Source organism: Neopelma chrysocephalum, unplaced genomic scaffold (assembly GCF_003984885.1).
Source record: "Neopelma chrysocephalum unplaced genomic scaffold, ASM398488v2 Primary Assembly neopelma1_141, whole genome shotgun sequence".
NCBI lineage: Eukaryota > Metazoa > Chordata > Aves > Passeriformes > Pipridae > Neopelma > Neopelma chrysocephalum.
In genome coordinates this window covers 1,567,260-1,591,573 of record NW_020897803.1, presented here as the reverse complement: position 1 = coordinate 1,591,573, position 24,314 = coordinate 1,567,260, and the positions used below count along the sequence as shown (strand labels likewise).

Below are 24,314 nucleotides of genomic sequence, written 5' to 3'. Positions count from 1 at the left end.
GATGGATGAATGGTTCATTCCTTCTTCAGCCAGCTCCAGGGATGGATCTCTCATTTGACCCTTCTTAGCTCTTTTTTCTGTAAACCAGCATTCCCTGTTCCCCCTCTCCTCATCACTAGTGATTTAACACACTTCTCCCTCTGCTGTCATTTCTTTCTCAGCCTGGGAAGTCATTGCTCATACAAAAACTATCCCATGTGTCTGATTATCCTTGTTGTCCTTGGTATTGTTTCTGTGTCAGTGCATCCCCTCCAAAGTGAGAGGGCCAGATGTGACAACACGTTTGGGATGCAGGCACAGCCTGAGTTTGGGTGACAGCAACATTCTGCTCTGTGTTTTGATCCTTCTGCCTTTCCCAGTGACCCTTAGTTTTCACTGTGTCAGTGTGATCAACAACAAGCACTGTGATGATGCTTCCATGCAGCAAATTATTAGAAACCTAAGAGCCCAATCTTGTGGCCTCATTTAGAGGCCATCATTTCATATGTGAAATTAGGATTCTTTCTCCCAGGGACACCACTCCACTTCCCTGCAATGAATTTCACTGACCACTTCATGGTCACACCATTCACTCTGATGATGTCCTGCAGTTCTCACAATCAGCCTTGCATTCACTGCTCTGAATAATTTTGTGTGACCAGTGAATATTGTCACCTCGTTTTCCCCATTTTTGGGTTAATTAGCAGCACACTGAACAGCACGAGCTCCCCACACACAGGACTCCACTCATGACCTTCTTCTGCTGTCAAAACCGATCATTAATTTTTGCCTTCTGTTTCCCTTCAATGAATCCATGCACAGACCTTCCTCCTGACCCTTGGCTGTTCAGTGCTGCAACAGCTGATGTTGAGAGACCTTGTAAAAATGACCTTAGAACGTTACCAATTCAAAGAATCACCCCTTACCTACGTGCTTGTAAATAAAAGTGTGTGATATATTTTTTTAGCCTTCTAAAGCCACATCCCAAGGCAGGGAAGTTTCCAGCAGTGATTCACCACATGTCAACAGTGAAGTTCTCCCTGTCCCCACGTGTGAAGCTTTACAGCTGAATAATTCTGTAGTTGCAGAGTGAATCCCTGACCTTCAGCACAGTTTATGCTGGTCTGGGCACTTCCAAAGAGCTGCTTTCACAAGAAATGCAAGAATAAACCGTGAAATAACTGAATGGGTGTCGAAACCTGCAAAGAAAACAAAATTTTCTGCCAAATTTGATATTTGGTATTTCAGTTTGGGTTTGGCATTCCCCTTTGGCAAAGCATTGTCTCTTTGCAACTATTTAAACATACATATGTCACAACCTTCGTACTGCATTGAGGGCGGTTCATTTGTGTTTTAATTAACTTATTTTTTTTAATCTGTTCAATAAAACTCCTGTAAAGTCTGAGTTAGTTAGCTGCCTCTTTTTATCCAGCTTTTGGAAAACAGCAAGTAAAAGTAACACATCAGTTCTCCAAAGTACATAAGAAGGGGATCTGAGCTGGTGATTTGTGGTCCCAGCACCCCGAGGATTTTAAAGGCAAGGCATCACAAATGCTGGGGTCCAGCTCCTACCCATTACTTAAAGAGTGGAAAACAAGATTTTTCTGCTTCTTCCAATACCAACTGGCTGCCACGTTGGGAGTGAACCAGGCATTGACCTGAACTAGCTGAATAAACTAAAATGAAAAAAAATAATCCCTCTACTGTCGGAAAAGACTCCTCTTGTCAGGGATTATTTGGAACCTCAGCAGGTTATTTGGAACCTCAGCCATCCCCCAGCTCAGCTGTCGGCCTTTGGCCTGAAGCCTTGGCACCAAAAATGTGCTGCTTTGTATTATCACCTTATAATCTGGTCTGGCATCGTGAAATAAGCATTTAAAACGTTCCTTAAGCTTTACCTTGCCACTGATTTTTAAATTAGAATCACAGAGTGGTGGAAGGGACCCACGAGGATCATCGAGGCACCCTGGTGAGGTCTGACCTCAGGCTCCTCTTCTCCAGCCGAGCAAACCCAGTGCCCTCTTGTGGCCCCTTCTCCAGCCTCATGTCCCCCCTTGGGACACTCTCTGACACCTTTAGATCTTTCTGATATTGTGGTGCCCAAACCTGCACCCAGTTGTTGCAGTGAGCAGCAGCAGACAGGTGAATAAACTTGACAGAAAACAGAGCAAAAAATGCTTTTCAGTGCTTATTTCAGACCAGACAACACTTTAAAAAGTATTTTTTAATACAAGTTCTGGACAAGGCCAGCAGAGGTGCTGAGTGGACATGGAGCCCTCTCAGCTGAGTTTAACACACTGTCCCTTACACTCCTCCACCGCGGTATTTAAATGTTTTATCTCTTCCCTGCACTCAGGATTATGTATTAGGAGAAGGAAGGATCTGGAAGATTGTTTTCCTGTGTTCTTGTTAAGCTTCTCTCTCTGAAGCCTGATGCCCATATGGCCTGTTAATAATGCAGCACCATAATTTAACACAGTTTGCCTTCAAATAAATCCCAAAGTAAGGATGGTCTGGGATAATGCCCAGTTAATATGAAGTGCATGGTCCAGAGGGAACAGAGAAGCAAATCAAACCATAAATGGGAAAAGCTGGAGGAAAAATACAGAGCACTCCAAGCACTTTCGAAGTATTATTATTATTAATGTTATTATTATTATTATTTATTATTATTTTGAGCTTTCATCCTGTCAGCTTAAATTAAAAAGAATTTGATCTTAATATCCTCCAGCAGTTCCAGTGACTTCCAGTGAGGCGCAAAGTTTTAACTGGAAAAATAAAGTGGGTGTTTTTTTTAAAAAAAAAGTTTGTAATTTGTTCTGATAGATTCCTGGAAGATGCCTCAAGGCAGCTGGTGAATCCTGAAGTCCACAGGGTTCAGCCCACCAGGGCTCTCCCAAAGGCCTCCAGTTTTTCAAAAGAGAGAGCAAAAAGTTTTACTGAATGTGAAATTCAATTCCCTTCATGTGTTTCCAGGGATTAGCCCCCAACAGGAGCACTTTTTATTTGGTTTCTGCCCACGGCACCCCAGGTAACATAAATGCTTAAGTATCCAGAGGAGACAGAAGTAATTATGTGGCTCTGTGATATCTAAGCAATAATAATGAAAAAGCTCCCTTTCTATTACCATTATAGAAAAACAAGACCTATTACTCACATAACATTTAACTCTCTTTCAATGTGACATAAAGCTCTTCTGTCTCAGAGCATTAATAAAATGTAACTGCACTGCAGATGCTGTTGGGAAAGCAGATTTCCAGAGATTTCCTGAAATGTCTGAACCTTTCTGCTGAAGCAGGAAGAGGTAACTGAAATATTATTGCAACAATGAAACTAATGGCTTTCCCAAAAAACCCTCTTCCCAAAGAGCACATTTGGCCTGAGAAACAGATTAAAAAATATGAGGCTCAGAAACTCAACATCAGTTTTAGTTCCTGTTCAGGAGAAATAAGGTCGTTCTCTCCCTTGAAGGACAAGTGTAAGGAACTTTGCCCTTGTTTTTTGTCCCTTTTTTTGGGAATTACACCCCAGGAGTGCCATAGGAGGGATGGAGGGAGCAGAGTGGCAATGCCTGTAATAGGTTGTTTGGTCTGCAGGTCTTTGTGAGGAAACAGCAAAGGAACCTACTTCTGCAAATCTTTTTTTTTTTTATTTATAGATGTATACACACACCCCACGTCTGTTTGGTAAGAATGTGCCTCAAATCAATGGCAGTAGTACCCAGCCCAAATTTGGGGCCTCCTGAATGCCAGGAAACAGCTCACATCCTAATGAACCAGCCCAGCACTTCACTGCAGATTTCCTGATGAACCATTTGCTGTATTGATTACATGGCAACCTATGGAAAAACCTACATTAGCTATCCACAGAGAAGCTTAGGTTTGGGCTAAGGATTAATTTAAGAGTTTTTATGTGATGCAGGCAAATCTACTTTAGCTTTGCAAGACCATAACATTCCCAGGTTTGAGAGAATTTACTGTACAAAAATCCGCTTTTCCTCATACTTAGAGCGTGTACAAGAATATTATAAAGCATAATTCTTCATGATCTACTCAATGCTGCCGTGCCCCAGTTACACCAGATTTCGGAGATTTCAACTTTGCAGTTCCACCATTGCCAATGGACATATTTATTTCTGTTTATCTTTCAAAGTTTCTTCTAAAAGAAGCAGTAGCAGCACAGCATCGAGACAGATGACGAGGGAAGGAAGTGGACTCCCACAAAGGATTTGCACCCTTAGCATTTTCATGGCTGCTGACTCTTGAAGTCTCACTTTTGCAGTTCAGATTTTTAACTCACTGAACTGGAAGAACTTTGGGACAGGATGGGTTGATGCAGACACTGATTTTTTTTTTTTTTTTTTTTTGCTGAGCACTGTCTGCAGAGAACAACAAGGGGAGATTTTAAAAGTACCTGCAAATCCCTCAGATGTGACTGTATTTCACAAAGATTTCCTGTGCTGCATCTGCACAGGGAAGCAGCTAAAGGAGCTTTACCCATATATAATTAAACACTTTTGAGGCACAGAGGACATTTCACACAAGACAACTACCAGATGCACGTTTCTGTTAACCACATTTCTGTCCAGTAATGGCTTATGGTTTGTAATATTTATGTGTTCTCTTGTTTGCATTCACATCCAGTGGCTGTGAGCAGCAGAGGTTACAGCCCAGCTGGAATGAGTGTCTTTTCTGGAAGACCTCCACACCAATCCCATGAGGTTTGGTAGCCCCTTGCCCACGGGGGCAGGTGGTGGAGTCCCCATCCCCTGGAGGTGTCCAAGGAAGGACTGAACGTGGCACTCAGTGCTCTGGGCTGGGGGACAAGGTGGGGATCAGTCACAGCTTGGACTTGATGGTCTCAGAGGTCATTTCCAACCCAAATGATTCTGTGATTCTGAAATCCTAATCCCAGAGAAATGGATCCCACTTCTTGCTTTCCTTTTATCCATCCCAAGTTGCCCATTTGTGTGTGAGTTCTGGGTGGGTTTCTGTTGCCCCCTGTGCACACACCATTTTCCTCAAAACACACGTTTCTGCTAGGTCTGAATAGAGGCTTTGTTAGTGAATAGAGACACTTGAATTACACAGTTTAAAGTGTGTAGGTGTTGCATCTGTTAATTCATGTTTGTGGTACGTTTGGTTTGTGCCTTCAGTGTAGGGTTTGTGAATACCCTTTCCACTGGGTGCATTCAAAACAGGGCACTGCTATTTGCAAGCCTTCTGGAGCTCTGTTGCACTGATTATTGTGCATTCCCAATAAATAGCACTGTATTTTACACTGGATTGGAGGGCAGTTGTGGGGTTGTTTTGGTGGTTTGGGTTTTTTTTTTTTGCTTGCCAGGAAACAAGTTTAATAGAGATGTTCATTAAAGGCATGAAGCCAGAGCATGTTGAGACTGGTGCCAGATATTTGTTGCAAGTTAAATTCAGGCAAAGGACACAGCAAAAAAACCCAAAAGATTCCCTCATATAAATACACCTGCAAAGAACTGCTGTTTCCCTCAAACCCTGACTGGCAAACACTATTGGGATGCAGGACCCAGTGATTTTATCACTCCTCACAACCTCAGCTATTTCTCAGGGCATGCCCCAGTTGCTTTCACTTCTGGTTATGACCCAGCTAAGAAAAAATGATGGTTGTGGGTTTCTGAAGTTGCTTTCTCCACGAGCCACTAATGATGGCTTATTTGCACTGCCTTTTTATTTTATTAAGAGGACTGCACGTAGATTCTCAGGCACTTTCTCTCTTCGTGCTGCACAGCTCCACAACAATGTAAAACCCTAACTCATGGAAGATTAAATTAGATTTGAGAGATGCAAGGTCCCCAAAAAGAAAAGGGAACAAAAACCCTAATCAGCGTATTGCGGTCATGGAAGGCACTCTAAAGAAATTTAAAGCCGTGCAATACATATTTATAAGGCAGCATTTTACAGTCACACATTTTTTCCTGTTTGCTTATGTGGGATAACAAGTAGCACTGAGACATAAAATGGGTTAGGAGACACCACAGAGCACAGAAATGGCAGATTCCTGCAGCACCAGCCTGGGGCAGCTGCTTCTCCTGTGTCCCTTCTCTCCTGCCACTGGGATCTGCTCTGCTTGGTTGTCACTCTGATGCTTTGCTTAATCACCTGCACTTTTCTTTCTCTGTGCTGATAAAATAATCATTGTTTTAGGACCTGCTTTCTGTGACAAGCCAACCACAGGGGTGTAAATGTAGCTTCTTCCATGAGTCAGGGAACTCTTTCTGTTCCTGGTTGTTAAGGGGGGGCTGACCCAGGGCTGATGTGCCTGAATGGTGTTGGTGACACAGTCCTGCTGATGGTGTTCAGTTCACGGGGCCAGGCTGGCACTAATCCCATGCAGTCCTTCCAAAATTCACATTGTGTGGATATCAAACCCCCAGCACCACCAAGTGTTTTCAGCTGCACATCTGTTCCCACTGGACCACAACGCTTGCTGATGGAGACAAAAGCACCAGCATGATAATCCAAGCTGTTCAGCCACATTATCCTCCCTCTGGGGCTCAGGAACCCCGAGCTGATTCCTACACTCACGAATCACTGGCACAGACAGGGCTGTGAAACAGCCACAGGTCTCTCACCATCTTTCTCCTGAACACCCAGTGCCCACTGGGAAAGCCACACAGGAACTTTAGATCACCCCAGAAAGGTGAGCAAGGAGTTTGAAGGTTTGTTTTTAGCTATTCATGGATCTGTTTCCAATACAGAAATCTCCTTATCTCTCCAAACTGAGCTCTCCCTTCTGTGCCTTGATGCCACTGGTGTGTGTTAAGCTCTGGGAGGATGTTACACTCTCTCCAAGAGACAAGAGCATTCTGCTCACAGTGAACATCACTTCCAAAGGAAGTCCAGGCTGTTTCCAAACTGGATTGAGTCCAGTGAATTGTACTGTACCCTGCCTTTGCAGAGCTTTGCCTCTAAGTGGGTAAAAAGATCATGTTAAAAATTCATTTCAGTCCCTACATCCACTGTCAGTGAGAGCCAGGAAAGTCACGCTTTGGAAATTGTGAGGACTTCCATCAAATCACTTACTGCTGCCAAATGCATAGAGCAACTTCATTAAGGCTGAAAAAAAGAGAGCAATCATATGCAATCAGGGTCCTATTAGCAAGAGAGAAACCCATTATTGCAGTGACCCTACACCTTTCAGAAGGCACCAAAATTTTTTCTGCAGAGAGATGGAAAAATAGCCTTTAATGAGTCACCTTTTGGCAATAAAGAATGAAACCTATCTGGACTTCAAGAATTCTGAAAGTTTTTTAAAAAGTGTTCCAGTTTTAGAGAGTTTCAGGCTCAGAATTGTTACCCAGACTTGCTTTTTAAAGCAACAGGGTGGAATGGGCTGAGTGAGTAGGCTGGGGCACCTCTCTGAGTTCTTCCCAAGAAGCTGTGGATCTTTCTGTGACAGACTGTTGGGGAAAAGTTTGCAACCTGAAAGTGTAAACCAACATCTCCTGGACAAAATCAATGGAAATCTTGGTGAAACATGTGAATTAGAGACAGCAATTTTCTTCCTCTTGAAAAGAAACAAGCAGTTAAGAGGCAACTGAGGTTCCAGCATAGTGGAAACCCTCTTTCTTCATGACAAAGGAGGGTGTTGGTGAAACAATTCTGCTGCATACATCTCCTCTTTCATGGGGTCCCTGCTCAGAAAACTCTGTCTGCTCCAAAATGTGATGAAATTCTGGAATTTTTCCCTTTGATTCAGTTGTTTTCAAGAAGTCTAGTAATACTTTGGGGCTTGGAGGTGACATGGTGCTGATTCTACAGTTCCCAGAAAATAGTGGAAGCTTTGAATGGCTTTCCTTGGTGCAGAGCTCCATAAAGTACTTCAGGAAAATCGTCAGTCTGTAACATTTATAATTCTTTTCCAGCTCACCTCCCTTCTATCCCTAGCTGAGGAATCAATAAGGTTTGTTGGGTCAGATAACCCAGGCTGGACTCTTCCTGTGCTCAGCATCTCAGCAAGGTTAAAGGGTTCTGCAGGATGGAACTGAGAGCAGAGTTTAGGATACTCCAGGCAGAGTTTAACTCTCTGCTCTGTAGCCACTGCTACAGATTCCTTTAGTTCATCCCTGAGCAAAGAACTTACCATGACAAATCAGATTCCTGTTAATTCACTTCCTGACAGTTTGTCCTACAATATTCTTGCTCCTTGAAAAAAGTCGAAGTTTTCCACCATATGGGTATAAAAATATTGTCTCAAATGCCTTATTATTTTATAGCACCCACAGCATGCAGAATGTACAAATGCAGAATGCAAAGACAGCCTCTTCTTCTTCCTGCCAAAGCTTCAGTCATTCTTATGGCAGTTTCTCTCTCCTGATTGTGTGTCAAGGAAACTCCAGCAATAAAGGTAACATATTGTGGAATAAAGATAATACAGAGTGTGGAGAGGGGAAACACATGTAAAAAAATATGTGAAGAAGGCAAATTGTTGCTAGTGTAAGGTCTGGAGTCGGATTAGTAGCTCTGATTATGCCACTGCATTTATTTTGTACCCTCTCTGGGTACCTCACTGGCTGCTCCTTCAGAGGGCCTGATTTGCTCAGTGCTGGGAAATGAAGTGAAATCTGTGTCTGGAGTTCGTGCAGCTGCTGATCCAAAGTGAATGGCTGAAATTATTGCTCCCTCATCCCTGTGGATGTGAGGAGCAGAGTGAACTGACCGTGTGCATGTTCCAAATCTGTTATCATGTGGAGTAGAATAGGTAGCTTTTATCACACTTGGTCTATTTCTGGCTCCAGTAAATGAAAATAAATCTGTCCTGTCACCTTAGCAGGCATGATCTCCCCTCCCTCTCACGGGCACTAAGTGCTTTTGACAAGAAAAGTACCTTATATTTGAGGAAAAGGGGAGGAAGCAAAAATAAACTTAGTGCAGTGTCTCAAAAATTCAGTCGACCTCACAATTCCAAATTAACCTGGGAAGCAGCAAAGCCCTGCATCCCTGGCCAACCCAAAATCCTCACCAGGGACCTGTGAGACACCAGAAGGGCACCCACCTCATGAGTGAGCCTCCCCCCAGGTTCCACCAGCCCAGCTGGTCCATCCAGGCTCAGCAATAATGGCAATTTTTCACCTCCCTGGATCTAATCATTTTCCCCCTCAAACTGAGCCTGATGCTGTTTCTGGCTCTGCCCCTGCTGGGTCAGGGCTGGCTGATCCCCAGGGACTCCCAGTGCCAGCAAACATCCCTTGTTTGGCCACGCTGGGCAGGTTTTCCTTGCCAAAGCCCCCCGTGAGCTCAGGGTGACCTGTGGGAGGCAGGTCCCCTCCTGAGTGATCTCTGTGCCACCACAGCAGCACAACCCAGAGCATCAAACAGGCATTGAAAGCCAAGCAGGCTCTGGGGAAAGTGCTGGAAGCTGCATTTGAAGGACTCCAACAGCTCACTGCCTCACTTCAGCTGTTTGTCACAGCAAACATCACCGATTCCAGAGCATAAAAAAAAACCCACATAAAGCCAAACCAAACATTGGGTGAGGAAGGTTGTGCTTTCTGTAAGTAAAATGAATGAAGGTCGTGAAAGTTGGGTCCCCCACATGAGCAGCCAGCGGGGGGAACGGTGTCAAAGCTTTCCTGAGGTCTGGGTTGGCACATCCACAGCCTTTCCCTGCTCTCAAATGCTGCCTGTAGGCAGGTCTGACAGGTTGCTGGGAGGAGGATTTTCACCTTTCCACGCAGGGGTCTGTGGAGCATATGGTCTGTACCAGTGGCTCATCACAAAATCCCACAGGAACTCCGAAATTTAATGCCTTCTTTGTGTATTTCTGATGACCACTCACAGCTCTGGGTCACAGACTCTCTGTTTTCCTTCATGTTGCCTTTTACACCAGTGGCATTTTATCAGGCTGATAATTCAGCTGCATGAGAATCCCCTGATATCAGCATTAGTTTTGTCAAATCCCTTATCCACTGCGTGAAAACAGACAGGCATTTTGCTGAAACAATAAATCCATTATGTCAACACAATTAATTCTGTTCACTGACTAAAACATTCTGTCGAGGAACAAAAGGCATTAACTTAATATCTTTATCTAGTTGACAAAAAGCAAATTAGTTCAGAGTCTTTGATGTCATTGTGGTTTACGCCAAGGAAAATCCTTCCTGTCGACATCCCATTTTGTCATCATTTTGTGAGCAGTCAGGACACAGGGGCTTTACCAGGGCTCTGCTGAGCGACACAGGGGCAGTCACTGCATCTGCTTGTCCCTGTATTTCCCTCTGTCTGTCTGGACTGGGGCTTCTGCAGAGAAGTCTTTATAATTCTGTGCTTGTACCAGGCTGCTCTGTCCCCCGGGCCGGGGACCACCATTTGTCTCTGTGTTTATTTTTATACCACAAAAGGAAAGGAAAGGGTTCCCCCCTCTGCTCTTGCAGCACCAGCAGTAAGTGCTTGATTTCTCTTGGCACCACTTAATGTCATTATAGCCCCAAATCACTTTTTAAAGCCATTGATGAGCACAAGGGCTTTTGGGGCTCCAGGCGACTAAATGAGATCAGCTATCCATGCATGTGCCTTAATGAAAGTCCCCCTTTTCTCACATGTTTTTCCTACAGCCATCGAAAATTAGAAGCTCAAATTTCACAATATTTCCTCGGGGAATTACTTCATTACGAAGAGACCTCAGGTTTCACTGAAACTCTTAACAGTGGGCTGCATATGCACAGAGAAAGGGAGTTTTACACTGGGGTGATGTTCTTTTTTTTTCTCCTTTCTCCTCAGAAGAGGTGAATTATGTCAGGAGTTTTTAAACCAGTGAAGCAGTCAGTCCTGCCTCCAGGACTGAGTTTCCCTCAGCTCTGTCACTGGGACAGGGTTTGTGCAGCCCCTCCAGCACCTCATTTGGCCAAATAAAATCAGAGGCTGCTCATTGCCTCCTCTGAGGAAGGTTCCCCTAAAGCTGCCCATTTTATTTTGTACACGAGCAGATCAGCTTTGCCTTTTTTGCTGAATGGAAAGGTTGTCATGGAAAGGATTCTGGCTGAGATTTATCAAATCTGGGATTTATCAGGTCAAAGCTAAACCTCTGGTCTGCCAGGGTGTGCGTCCCAGGTTTCCTTCTCTTCAGTGTCCCTCTGGAAATGGCCACAGTGGCTCTTCTTTTCCTCTCTGTGAGAACAAGGATCTCTTGAGGGTGAAAAGGGCTGTGAAGTGCTGCTGTGTGCAGGAACCCGAGTTAGAACTGAGCACAAATACACTTTTAGAAGATGGACATTTCACAGTGGTCACTTGGCATCCTCTCCAGCTTCCCTGTGTCTCCTGAAAGGAGCAGGACACCACAGCCTTTGGACTACTGTGGGTCCAACACACAGGACCTCAAGCACAGGTCAGGGCCATGTGAGATTCACCCCAGCTACACTTGCCTTATCTATGGGACTAATATTTAGTAGCAGATTTAAGAGGTTCATTTTAAAAGAAAAAAACCAGAAAGAATTAAAAAGGTGCTTACAATACACATTCAAGGAAAGTCCTCAAATTGTACTCCATCAAATCTAACCCTCCTCCAGAGAGCATGCCCACGTTTCCTTTCCAAACTCCCAGCAGCGAGTTTTTTCTCCTTACACTGTGTAAAAGGCACCAGTGCAGCTCCACACGATGCAGATGGAATGATTGTGAATTGTGTGCCTATCAATAGACTCCTGATTAGCAATTTTTCTTCCCTTTATGCCTGCAGTGATTAAGCAATATCCAGCTGTTTCGTTCATTTTTTAGAAAAACTTTTTTTCCCCCCTCTTCTGCTGGAAAATGAAGTGTCTTGGTTGGTCTGTGATTTGGCCCTCTGCTGTGGCCAAGCATTGTTTCAGAGGAGCTTGTGAGCCACAGCTGTGAGCTGAATTTCTAATTCAGCTCGTGCATGTGCTTACCTTTAGGATGGCAAGTGATCCCTGCACGATCAATAACTCTGTGTTTAACTCCGTGCTCAGGGGCTTTGCTGGGCCGAGGCCAAAGTGTGCAGAACCTCCAAAGCTGAATTCCTGGTGGGTAAATTCTGCAATCTCTTCGATTTTGTTGCAGTTTTAATTTAACAGCCAAGGCTTTCTCATTTATTCGTGGTTGCTGTACCACCCCCCAGCATATTGGCCATGACATTTTTTGGAGTGGTTGTCTCCACGCTCCCACAGACCTCCCCTGTTGGACCAGCTCAGGAAGTCAGTCACTTCTCTGGATTTTAGGGGTAGCACAGAAGTTGTCAGCAGCATGAAATTGTGTGAAAGCTATTTTGCTGATCTGGTTAATGAGATGCTTTTCCAGTGTGAGACAGATGTTGCCTGTACACACAGGCACGGAGAGGAACCAGGATCTCTGGAAACAGAATTACTGCCTTTGGGGAATATTCCACTCAAAGCACTTAGGAATGGCCCTGGGAAGCTGTCCTGGCTCATCGATGATGAGCTGAATGGAGGTGACTGGCCAGGCAGGGATTTTCCATCTCCAGCTGGAAACGTTCCTGGTATTACCTGGAATGCTTCGATACTCTGAGGCTTTGCAGTGTTTCTGAAACTCACTGAAATCAGCTGCAAAATCTTGCTAAAACTTGAAATCATTCAATAGTCAAAGCCAGTCTGTCTGAGGTACTGCTGTACTATTTTACATGGCACTTGTACAGAGGCTCCCTTAAAAAGAAATAATCTTATTTATCTAGTGTCCCTTTATTTTGTTTTCCCACTTATTTGGCCGGTATGTTAAATCTGCTGTACACAAACTGTGCATTCTTCCTAAACAGCAACATTAAGTTACACTTTTCACACAAACCATTGTGGATTTCCCACACCAGAACAAGCAGAGAACTCGCTCTGTGCTGCAGATCCAGCCCAATGCAGGGTTAACACCTGTGACTGTGGGAACCTGGAATAGCAGCAGCAACATGGAAAACCCCCTCTGGAGCAGGTGAGGCCCCGTGCCAGGACAAACTGGCTCCATAATGGGGGGGTGTCTGTGCTGCCATGACCCACAGCCCTCCCTGCTGCAGGACACAGCAGGGCTATTCAGCCTAAAATAAAATAGCCCTGCCCTGCACTAACTACCCCACAACTGAATAAGAGTGCACTTTAATGTTTCCTTTCCATTTCTGTCTCCAGTTCCCAACCACACTGCCCACCCTCCCACTCCGATCTTAAGTCTCCACAGTGATGTTCATGGCCTTCCAACCCCTGCTCCTGCCCCAACACACTGGAACATCTTTTTGGGCCACCTACAGAAATAATGCCAATTATTATCATGTCCTGGAAATCCACTCCTGCAGCTCCCTGGGGAAACGCAGAGAGCTGAGCCCACAGCTCCAACTCGTCCGTGCTGCGCTGGGGTGAAGCTTCCCAGACCCAGCTGCCGCTTTCAAAATGCATTTGCTGTGCAAATGTGCAACTTTAGCCCCACACAATCAGTGCTATTTTACTTTTAACAACAGCTCTTTCTCTGCTTTTTAAACAGGAGGCAGGCAAACAAGGGTCATTAAAAAACCTTTTCATTACCAGCCGCTGGCTTTCTCATGCTTTGTGATGTTTAGAGGGGGCAGAGGATTGGATTTTCTTATCTTTTCAAGTAACCTTTTTTTTTTTTCTGCTGTCTTTATCTCCTTTTCCTGGAGTATTCCAGTGCATAATTCAACTAATAGTCTGGTACTGCAGTGACCTCGAAGAAAGCTGATGCTCTTCCTCTGGTTGAGTCTTTCAGTTTCTTACTGGGGATCTAAAGGGCATTTTTAGTGCTGTACCAGGAACTTGTGGCAGAGGACGGAGTGGATTCACTCAACTGCATCTCTAGCAGAGCTTGCTTCCACATCCCTCTGCCTTCTCCAGCAGTGAAGTTTTTCCCCAAAACTCTCTGGTATCATGGAGAACTGCAGAATGCTCCCCACTGGCCATTTTTAAGCAAACTTCAGTGCCCTTGTCGTGACCCACCAGGGCTTGCCAGGAAGACTCAGCAGAAATCTGTGAATGGTCTTGGTGAGAGGCTGCTGGATCCCACACTGCCCTGCAGATCCTGCAAAAGCAACAGGGGAGGTGGAGATCAAGGTGGAAATCTTTCAAGATTTGCAAGTACAAATTCTGTTTCTTCTTTGTACAGTGTTTGCCTGCTGTCTGAAGCACTGGCACAGGTGATGGTGCAGAGCAGCTGGATGGTTTTGACCCTTTTACCTGTTAGCAGGTGTTATCCCCTCCTTCCTAAATCCTCGACAGGATCCTTGGGTCCCTTTGGAGTACAAAATAGCAGAAAAGACTGAGGGAGAATCCTTCTTCCTCCACCGGAGGAGAACCCTCTGGTCAGGAGCATCACTCCCAGCCTCAGTAGTGCTTAAACGACCACAAAGTTACTCAGCTCCCTAATTCCTCTCGAGGAGTTAATTAAAGGGGTTTAATCTCTGCTGAGACGAAGTGAATCTGAGTCTATCCCTGGAAATTACTTTCCCTAATGGAATGACGCAAACCCCAGCTCGGGCGGGATGGGATGCCTCCAGAGGATGAGGATGCTGCCTCCGGAGCGCGCCTGCCTGGGATTCATTTTCTCTTTATTTGCTCCGTTACAGCGGAAATCCCCGGGTTTTCCAGGGAGCCGAAGCCCGGGAGCGCGGCGGGATTTGCGGGGGAAGAGGGACCCCCGCTGGCCGCGGCTGGAACCGAGATGCAGCCCCGGGGTTTTGGCAGCAGAGCGTGTCCGGATCGACCCGGGGAAAGCACCTGGGGAGGGGCAGGAGCTGCTGAAACAGCTCCTCAGCCCCCTGCCCGGGGAGCCCGGGCACTCGGGGGCAGCGATGCTGCGGGACCGGAGGGCAGGGGCGCATCGGGAGGGGCAGGGAGAGCCACGGCGTCCTGGAGGGCCGGGCAGGGGGGCTGTGCTGCCTGTGCTGCCTGGGATGAGCGGGGCAAAGCCTTCAGCACGTCTGGGGGAAGCACACAGGGCAGCCAAAAGAGACCTTCAAGGCTCACGGAGCTTCCACGGGGGAAACCCGAGGAGCCACGACCCGCCCGGGACCGCCCCCGTGGCTGCACAAGGCATCGGGAGTTTTCCCTGGGAACTGAAAGGAAAGCTGCTGGAATTGGGTTTAAAATGCAGTGCCAGAGGCTACTCTCTGGCCCTGGCAGCAGGTGATCCTGGACAGCCCGTGTGTCTGTGCTGACCCTCAGTGTCCCCAGCGCTGTGTCCGTGGGCAAAGTGTCCCTGTGGCCACGCTCCGAATCCACACGGGGCAGCCTGGGCGGGCTGAGCAGCAGGAGAGCACCAGAGCACCCGGTGCCCGCGGTTCTTGCAGGCACAGGGAGTGCAAAGGCTCATCCAGCACTTATTTAGGAACATGGAGCTGCGTGGAGAAGAGTTTGGCTTCCTCCTTTCCACCCTGAGCACCCCAGGTGTGGATTGGGAGCCTGCTCTCCTTCCACGGGCAGCCTAGCACATATTTAATATTCTATTCACACCCCTCTGCAGATTTATGAATCTCAGTTTCCTGCTTTGATCTGGTTCCTGAAACATTAATTAATTTCAGGCCCTCTTGCTCCCTCTTTTTTTTTTCCTTCAATATGCTATTTCTAATTATTCCCTATTTCCTTATGTCACTTACTTTTTTTCAAACAATTTTCCCCCCAAACAAGGTATTGGTATTCCCCTCTCCAAACTGTGCATGGAATTGCAGGAGCACATGCAGGAGGAAGTTCCCCTCTGTCTTCCTCTGTTTCCTGCTGATGGTAGCAGAGCTTGAAAGCCAAAGCAGTGGGAAGGATTTCAGATCTGAAGCTGGAATACACGTGTCACTTTGTCACCTCTTGTGTGCCTTCTCTTGTAGCTATGTGCTGTTTTCTGCTTGATGCCCTCACTCCCTGTATTCATTTCACCACTTCACAGGCTTCCTGAAGGTTTTGGATTAGCCTGGTAGTATTACAAACTGAAAATAATCCTACACTAAGTAGCAAACATTAAATGGCTGAAGGAAGTGACACTGCTGTAGGAACTGCTCCATACACCTTACCCCATTTTATTGGCAACAATTATTCCCTCCCCCTCTTACTAAATTGATTGGAAACACAGAATTGAAAGGAGAAAGCAAGCTGGACACCACAGCTGCACGTCCTGGACACAGAAATCCCAGCTGCTGTGACTTTTCTGCCCCCTTTACAAGAAACGATCCCTTACCACAACTAATTACTCCCTTACATTAACGAGGAGGAAACATTGACCAGACTCATGGCTGAACATGAGAGCCCTCCACCAGCACCCCAGGCCTGCTTCAGGACCCTGGGTGTCCTCCTCCTTCATTTGCCAAGCTTAAAAATGGGAACAACTTACCCAGGCCCTACGGCTGCTCTAGGATTTCATCCTTGCAAAACCCTCAGGCTCATGCCCGTGTACAACACAGAGGTGCTACATGTTATTAACAGGATGTGGCCGGAAAAAAGGCAATTTTTGAAGGCTTTCTTTCACCCCGCTTCTCTCCCAGAATAAGGCAGACTCAGAGCAAGCTTCTAAAAGGCTGGGTCAAGTTCATTCAGCAGTGCTGACACGCTGACACTCTTCAATCAACACGCAGGGCAGGTCTGGTGAGGGAAAGGATTCAAAAAGACAAGTCCAGCGTTCAGCAGAAACACTTCAGCAACTGCTGAGGATAAAATCAAAAGGAAGGCAAGTTGCCTGAGTGGCTGGGAGCAGGAACACGAGCTGTGGCAGGGTCACATCCTTGGCCTGTTATTTGCAGAGACAATACCTCAGAAACAAAAGTCCTCCTTCCTGTGCTGTCCTGCAGCCAGTGCAAGGAGAGCAAGTCTGCTGGAGGAGACAACAAAAACAACTGGCTGGTAAAATGAGAGTTAAAGCACCTCCCAGACCTCCATGGTACAGGGTGCCAGTGCTCTCCTACTGCTGTTCTACTGCAAGCAAGACCCAGGGGCTGTGCAGGGCTCTTCTCACAGCTCTGGCAATGCCTTGTCTTCTAAAAAAAACAGTTCCCAAATGCCCACCAGCCCACCTTTTAGGGACAGCCTGCCAGAAGCCATGCACAGAACCCACCTGCCCGTGCACCAGCAGTCCTAGCTCCCCTAAGGTGGGAGTCAGGGTCTCAGCTGGGGGCCCGGGAAGCTCCTGCTCAGGCTGCACAAAACACCAACGCACAGCACACCCCTTGTGTCTGGGCTAAAATTCAGGACCCCGAGAGAAGAGGGGCTGGTCAAAGAACTGGCCATGGAGAGAGCTCTTCCGGTGTAATTGGAATTCCTTCTGGAATTTGCTGCTTTTTATCTTGCATTTTAAAATGCACACTGAAGGTTCCTCGTGACCAGCCCAGAAGAAGAACCAGGCATGACTAGTTATGGATGTCATAAGGAAAATGGCAACACTGCCCTCGGAAAAACACGAGCTCAGCCTTACCTGAGGGCTCCTTCCTGAGCTACAGCACCTGGCAGGTGAGGATGCAGGAACTCCTCCCTGTCACACCTTCTGTGTAAGGCCTGGCATGTGATAAATGAGCTGCAAATCCCCGTAATTTTTTTTTCCAGTATTTTATTTCTGACAGGCATTTACAACGTTCCATTCATAGAACTAAAAACATAAAAATAGACCTTCTTTCAGCTTATAAAAGAAATATATAAGAACCTTTGACATAGACATGTCATGACATTATGTACAAGAGCCACGGTACCTTCCCAGTACCAGCCTTCCAGTATTTGAGCTCTGACTGTATCCACTGGGAACAGCCCAGGGCAAAAACCGCCGCTCCTCCAGCACGCTGGGACACAACTGACAGGTGGATGATATAAAACAATGCTGTGATCATACAAAGGGTATAGAAACTCTTCTAAAGCTTTTAGGAAAAGAAATGAGGAGATATAGCAAAAAAGTTGATAGAGAAAGCTTTCATAAGGTCAAGTATAGTGCACCAGAAACCAGGGAAGGGAAGGGAAGGGGGGCAAGGGGAGAATGCTAAGTGGGACACACAGACAAGTGATGGATATTTTGGGGGGATAGTTTTTGTTATGTTTTAAAATATAGTCAGAGTGGATTTTATAAAATATAATCCTAAAGCTATTATAAAATTTCAGGTTTTCAAAGTACCTACTAATGTGTCAAACATCAATAGATACCATCAAAACAAAACAAAACAAAAAAAGAGAATTTCATATAATCTTCCTTTTTTTTCTTTTCCTATAGGTGAAACTGCAGTGGGAAAAGCTATATAAATCTTAAAAAAAAAAAAGTGCTATTTTGTGTTTCGCATTTGGAAGTCTACTTAAAAACCACGAGATTTAAGTCACATTTTACCCTGTTTTAGATGTTTAAATAAAAGATTTCAAATGTTAAAGGTTTGCTTGTGTAGAGCTTGTTCGTACTCTATTGCAGTGGAAAAGCTTTTATAAAGGAATTAAAATACACTAGTTTCACCCACAGTAGGAGAGTGGATGAGGTCAGTTTTTTGGCCATGAATTCCCTGTCCCCTACGCCCAAACTCTGCCAGAGAGAGTGGACCAGACGGATCTGTGGCTCCAGAGAGGTCCCACCACGGATCAGCTTGGTCCACCACAATTCAGTCATGTCATTTTATTTATTATTCTTTTTATTATCTAACTAAACTCCAGTCTCAAACATATACAATAATCCTTTTCCTCAAGAAAGTTATACCTAAATAAGAGTTTCCAGTTCATATTTTAATATAAAACCACCGTTCCTAACCCTCTGCAAAAAGCTAGTCCTGTATCCTAGACGTGGAGCTACGCTAACGCCGTAAGACTCTTATCCCTTTGTGCCCCTGCATCTCAGGTAAAATACAAAAAAATATTTCTTCAAGTGTTAAATTTGGATCTCTTTCAAGAGAGTTTGGCATCTTTATAACAGTATGTAAAACTAGAGCTTCCAACATTGACATTAAATTAGACCAGCCACAGACCGAGAGGACTTAACACAACATAAATCCCAAACCTTTCCTCACGCATTCCTAAAATACATGTATATTTCTCTTACATTTAAAGAGGGAAAAAGTAATAAGAATACTGCAACTGTACAGGTTAAAAAGGCAGTTTGCTCATGAAGGAGATGAACCTACGACCGACGGCTTTTACGGCTACAAACCCCTCTGTCCTTGTGCTCTTGTTTTAAGCTAGTTCGCTGCACGTAGGTTAAGACATCCAGAGTAATTTGTTTTCCAGTGATTATGTTTTCTCCCCGTATTTTAATTTCAGCCCCTGATTACTTCAGAATAAATAAAATAGTGTGAAAGCCCTTGGTAACGTAAGACAGGACCTTAAGCTTTAACCCGTTCCCGGTTTTGAGCGTTTTACAGTCGCCTAAAGTGTGGCCGCATGGCTTCGGACCGATTCAGCTGCCGGAATGGTGTGTGCAAGTGTGCAATCTATGGGGATCAGCTCTCCGTGGGAGCGGGGAAGGGAGGGAGGGAGGGGTGGACGGGGAGACCTACGCATCCAGGTGGGGCAAGGGGGGGGGCTTTAGAGCTCCGTGTTGAGTTTCCTGCCGGGGACAAAGTCTTCGCGCCTGACCCAGATGACCTCCTCGCCGTGCCCGCCCTCCACGTCGCCGTTGATGCCCGACAGGGCCGCCTGCTTCTTGAGCTGGGTCATCCTGGCGGCGTGGGCGTCCCCCCGGCAGGGCTGGCCCGCGATGGAGGCCGCCTGCAGCCGCTCCCGCAGGTCCCGCTCGGCCGCGCCGCCCCGCATGGCCTCACAGTACTCGTCGTCGTCGCTGAGGATGTCCGTCTCCTTGATGTCCTCCTGCTCCTCGTACTGAGCGAGGTCAAACTGTTCCTCGACCCAGCGGTCAGTGTCCCCCCCGTGCGTGGGCTGCTGGGGCTCTTTTTCGGGGCTGCTCGTGTAGACGGCGTCTGAGTCAATGGTAAACCTGTTTCGGGCCAGCCGCCGCCTCCTCCTCCCAAGAGACTTGCTTGGGGCTGACACTGCGCACACACAAAGATAAAACCCCACAGGCTTTTTACACACAGTACAACTCCCTCGGGAAAGTTACATCTTCCAGGGGGCCCTTTATTTAGCACCGCTGGGCACAGAGCAGGCAGACTCCCACGGATGACCTGGTCACTCCCTGCGGGCGAGTCACGCCCCGCTCGGCTCCTCAGCACAGGTCTCTCTCCGGCTGAAAACACGGAGTTTCTGCTACTCAGATCCACGGCTGGGATAATGGCCCACAACGACTGTTCCTCCTGAGCGGTGGGCAGGCAGCCAGCACCAAGTGCATCTGTTCAGCTCAGCTTCTCACACGCAGTGCCTGCTGCCAGCACACCACAGAAACCAGCAGGCTCACACCTCGGTAAGGGAAATTGCTTTGTCTGGGGTGAGAGCAACACCACGGGTTTCCAAGTGGCTGCCTCGGTGCTGAAGATGCTGCAACTGCTGTGTTATTTACGGGGAATTACATTCCTTGTCCAGGCTCTGCTACTGCCTCCCCCCACTCCCTCCCTACTGGGGGAGAAACCAAACCCCAAAACCAGAAAATCTATCAGAAGTTCCTTGCTCAGCATCTACTCTACTAGCTTTTGCAACTGGCCCCGTTAGCAAATTCACATCTCCTGTGTTGGAACATCTTCACAAGAGGCTTGTGAGGCAAAGCAGGGGATGAATCCTGCAGCTCTTTATGTGCACACACGTGTAGCTCCATGGCCAGCAGCGAACTCCCAGGCTGGAGTTTCTCCCCCTCCACCAAACAGCACCTTAGCACTTGGCAGGATGTATTTATCCAACTCTGCCTTGGGGGTGGGGTTACCTTTTAACATCCCTGAGCCTCACAAGGTGCATTAAGTACGACAAAGCTCAGCAGTTGCAAATTTTATCTGTAGGGAGAGGTCTGGACTTTGAGGGCAGGTTTTAATCTCTGCAGAACTCATCGTGCAAATGATGAAAGTGAAAGGAGGTTTGGCATCTACAGCAGGGTGGTCCCACAGGCCCAGGGAAGCAGCGCTGTGGTTTTTGGCCCTCCTCTGACTCTCCTTGCTTAGGATCTGAAGTGCCTGTGAGGCAGATTCCCAGCAGCACCCCGAGTGAGAAGCCATGCTGAGGATGGTGTTGGTCTGGCCTGCCCAGTACAAAAGAGGAACAGAAAGCCTGGTTGTCTACATTGCTGGATCTAATGAGCAGAACAAAAAATAAACAACAGACCAGAACAAAACACGCAGCGGTGCCGTGTGCTGTTCACTTGGAAGCAAATGTTTTCTTCCCTCCATCATCTAGTGTCATGAAAATGAAAACCTGCTTCCCCCTGGCATTTTCTCATTGCTTTTGCCTGAAGTCAACTGAAAAGGAAAATCCACGGTTTAGGACAGGCCATTACAAAAATAATGGTATCAAGTGCATGTTTCTCCAAACGTGAGAAGCGGGAGCACGAGCCCTTCAGCAGTAGAGCTGAAAAGGCTAAAAAAGGGAGGACATCCAAAGCTGTCCCTTCAAACCAAGCCACTCACTCAGGGGAGCTGGTTTTTTTGTTGGGTTTTTTTGGTGCATTTTAGTTTAAAAGTGCTAGGGTCACCTCAAAATTCTGTACATGCTTTTAAGCAACAGGCTGCAGGGCTTCTGCTTTGTCCAGCTGAAACCCAGCTGCAGATTAAAGTGCACAGCCAATTGGTACTGACAGAACCCCATTTCTCCCTTCCATGCCAGAAGGGCTGCTCTGAAGCTGAGCCTCGAGTGCAAAGCAAGGGAAATAGAGGCAATTTAAGGCTCTCAAGGAGGTGAAGCATGGGAAACCAGCAGTTTTTACATACACAGGAGAGAATGCCAGTCCTAATGTACAAGTAACAGACACCACCACATGTCCTACAACGGTGCTGGGGTTACTGGGATCTTGAAAGTCTGTAGCCCTACAGTACCTGCCCTGTTCATGGCTGGCCTTGCACCTTTTAGAGCACACAATCTTTTTCCACCAAAAGGAACATATTGCTGGGATGAGGGCAAGCTTTCGGTTTTAAGAAGCTGTCTCCTGTGTTTGTCCCGCAGGATGGAGTGCACTGCCTTCAGAAAGTCCTTCCTGTGTTCTGGTGAGCTGAAAAACAGGTGAGAATGCAAAAAAAGGCAGCGTTATCCCCTGGGAACTGCTAAAAGCTCGCTGTAAATGAGATAAATAATGAGCAGTTCTGTGATTTAAGACAGTGGAAATCGACTGGCAGGTGCTTCCCCCAGAGAAGAGTCCATTTAACACGGTGTTTTCAAAGCAGAGCTAAATCTTTGGTCATTGCAAGGGGCATCCAAGGAAACCAATACACAGTTCATTAAGAAAACATTTAGCCTTTCACCCTTCCCGAGGTTTCCTTTTCCTCCTGTGCCAAGCACGCACTTCCCTGTGTCTGATACACACCGAGCTGACCTGTGGGGGCTCATTAAATCTCTCTGGCTCCTGGGAACACACACCAGGCACAAGTCCTGCAAATCCCTACTACCTCACAGTAGGGACTGGCTTGGCATCAGCTCTGCTGGATCCTGAGGAACGTGTGTTCCAAGTTCTTACTTGAATTCTTAAGCCACGTCAGGGCAACCACAACAACAATAATGGATGTTTCCTTAAGGAAAGGGCAATGCCCCAGATTGGCAGATTTTGGAACCTGGTGGCATGAAAGGTACCAGCTGAACACGACACACCAGCAGCTAACTGGCAAAAAGATCCAATGCTGGAGTTTAACTGGATGTGAACGGAAAATTGTAATAAGGATATTCCCATAAAGGTACACGGCTGATCAAATACATGCCTTTATTTTCAGAGATTTCACAAAATTCTGCCAGTCAGAAGGAAGGTTTTTACACCCTCTCCCCGCCTCCCCTACTGGCTGTTCCCAGACTGCCTTAAAGGAAAGACATAGGCAAGCTGGGATCCAGAGGTGCCATGGAAAATAGGGAAACACACACTTACCTACAGCAAAGGTGAAATGTCCTTTCTGGCCTGCCCTCAGACTCAGATTTAACGTGGACAATCTCACACACAGAATTGGTCTCTGCATCTAAAGGGAAAAGCAAGCAGAACTTCATGTAACAGCTTTTCATGTTTAACTTGGAAGTATTTATTCCATAATCCTGAAGAAATGGTTTAAGACCACCCAGGACAACAGACAATATACTGCAAATAATATTAACTCACGGCTGAAAGGCAGCAGTGGGCAAGTGACTAATGAAACAACAGGCTCTTAAACTGGCAGTATTTTATATGCACCCACTCAGTCCCATAAAAATATTTTAAAACCCCAACCCAAACGAACAAACAAAACCCACCAAATAAAAAAAGCAAACCAAACAATTAAACAGAAACCAACAAAAACCCCCGAAACAAATGAGCAAAAAACAATCCAGCTATTCAGGTGTTCCATGAAGTACTGTCACATTTTGGGTGGTGAGGCCCTGTCTCACTCAGGGGTCAGCTGGGTGGTTGCCCCACCCCTGGAAGTGTCCAAGGCCAGGTTGGACAGGGCTTGGAGCAACCTGGGCTAGTGGAAGGTTTCCTTGCCCATGGCAGGGAGTGGGACTGAATGGGCTTTAAGGTCCCTTCCAAACCAAACCATTCCATGATTCTATGATTTTACAACTACCTCCAATGTTCTTTCCACTCACTCATTAGAAAGTGAGAAGACTGTACAAATTTGTGAAATTTTTCATGCTGTAAGCTCCCCATGAAGCTGGCAACCATGAGAACAAAAACCCACCAGTTCTGTTGTCTCACAGCTGCAAACTGCCTTCTAATCTCCAGAAGAGGAACAGAGTGAACCAGAGGCAGCACCTACTTTGCCCTGTTTTTCCAGAATGCAGTGGGAACGTTACCTGCACTGGCCAAGGCCCGAACCTGCAGGGCTTCCAAAGGTATCATGTGGCGAAATCGGAACGGATCCCAGTCTTCATAAATTGAGGCTCTATGTGATCCGCCCTGGAAGAATTTCAAAACACCATTAGGAAACCAGACACCCTGGGACAGCCAGACACAAGAATCTCCTGTGCTCTGCACTGAGAGCTTCCAGCTACAGACCTGCTGCCATTCTGATTTTTTCACTGCAACACCTCACTGAGCTGCCTCTCTGTGAAGATCTTGCTAAAATCTAGACCAAAGCACCCCATCAGCCTTCCAAAGTCAGTCAGACCAGTGCTGCATTCGCTCCTCCAGGTGCACATACACTCAGGAACACATTTTAGTTTTGCTTTGGCCCCTCTGAAGTCATCCTGTGGCCAGCTGGCTTTACCCAGCTGGCTTTACCCAGCTGGCTTTACCCACGTGAGCATTTCAAATCACACCTCGGTCTGTGCCACAGCTGGGAATCACAAGTTCTCTGTGGCACTATAAACTGTGTTCTCTGTTGTAGGATGGGCTTACTGTCAAGCTGAGCTTTAAATTGGA

The 24,314-nt window shown here is 46.5% G+C and overlaps 1 protein-coding gene across 10 annotated transcripts in view; it reads right to left on the bottom strand.

The window, feature by feature from the left end:
• Positions 1 to 17,475: 17,475 nt before the first annotated feature.
• TIAM1 (T cell lymphoma invasion and metastasis 1) overlaps positions 17,476 to 24,314 on the bottom strand; it is a 164,652-nt gene continuing 157,813 nt past the window's right edge. For 9 of the 10 annotated variants that reach the window (XM_027699788.1, XM_027699787.1, XM_027699789.1 and 6 more), the window contains 4 exons: positions 23,747 to 23,849; positions 22,848 to 22,935; positions 21,814 to 21,986; positions 17,476 to 19,893 (listed from right to left, as the gene is read on the bottom strand). In XM_027699788.1, the coding sequence (XP_027555589.1) occupies positions 19,430 to 19,893; positions 21,814 to 21,986; positions 22,848 to 22,935; positions 23,747 to 23,849 (828 nt within the window). In that variant the 3' untranslated portion in view covers positions 17,476 to 19,429. Of the gene's footprint in view, positions 21,241 to 21,813; positions 21,987 to 22,847; positions 22,936 to 23,746; positions 23,850 to 24,314 lie in introns of all 10 variants that reach the window. The other variant, XM_027699794.1, reaches the window with a different exon arrangement.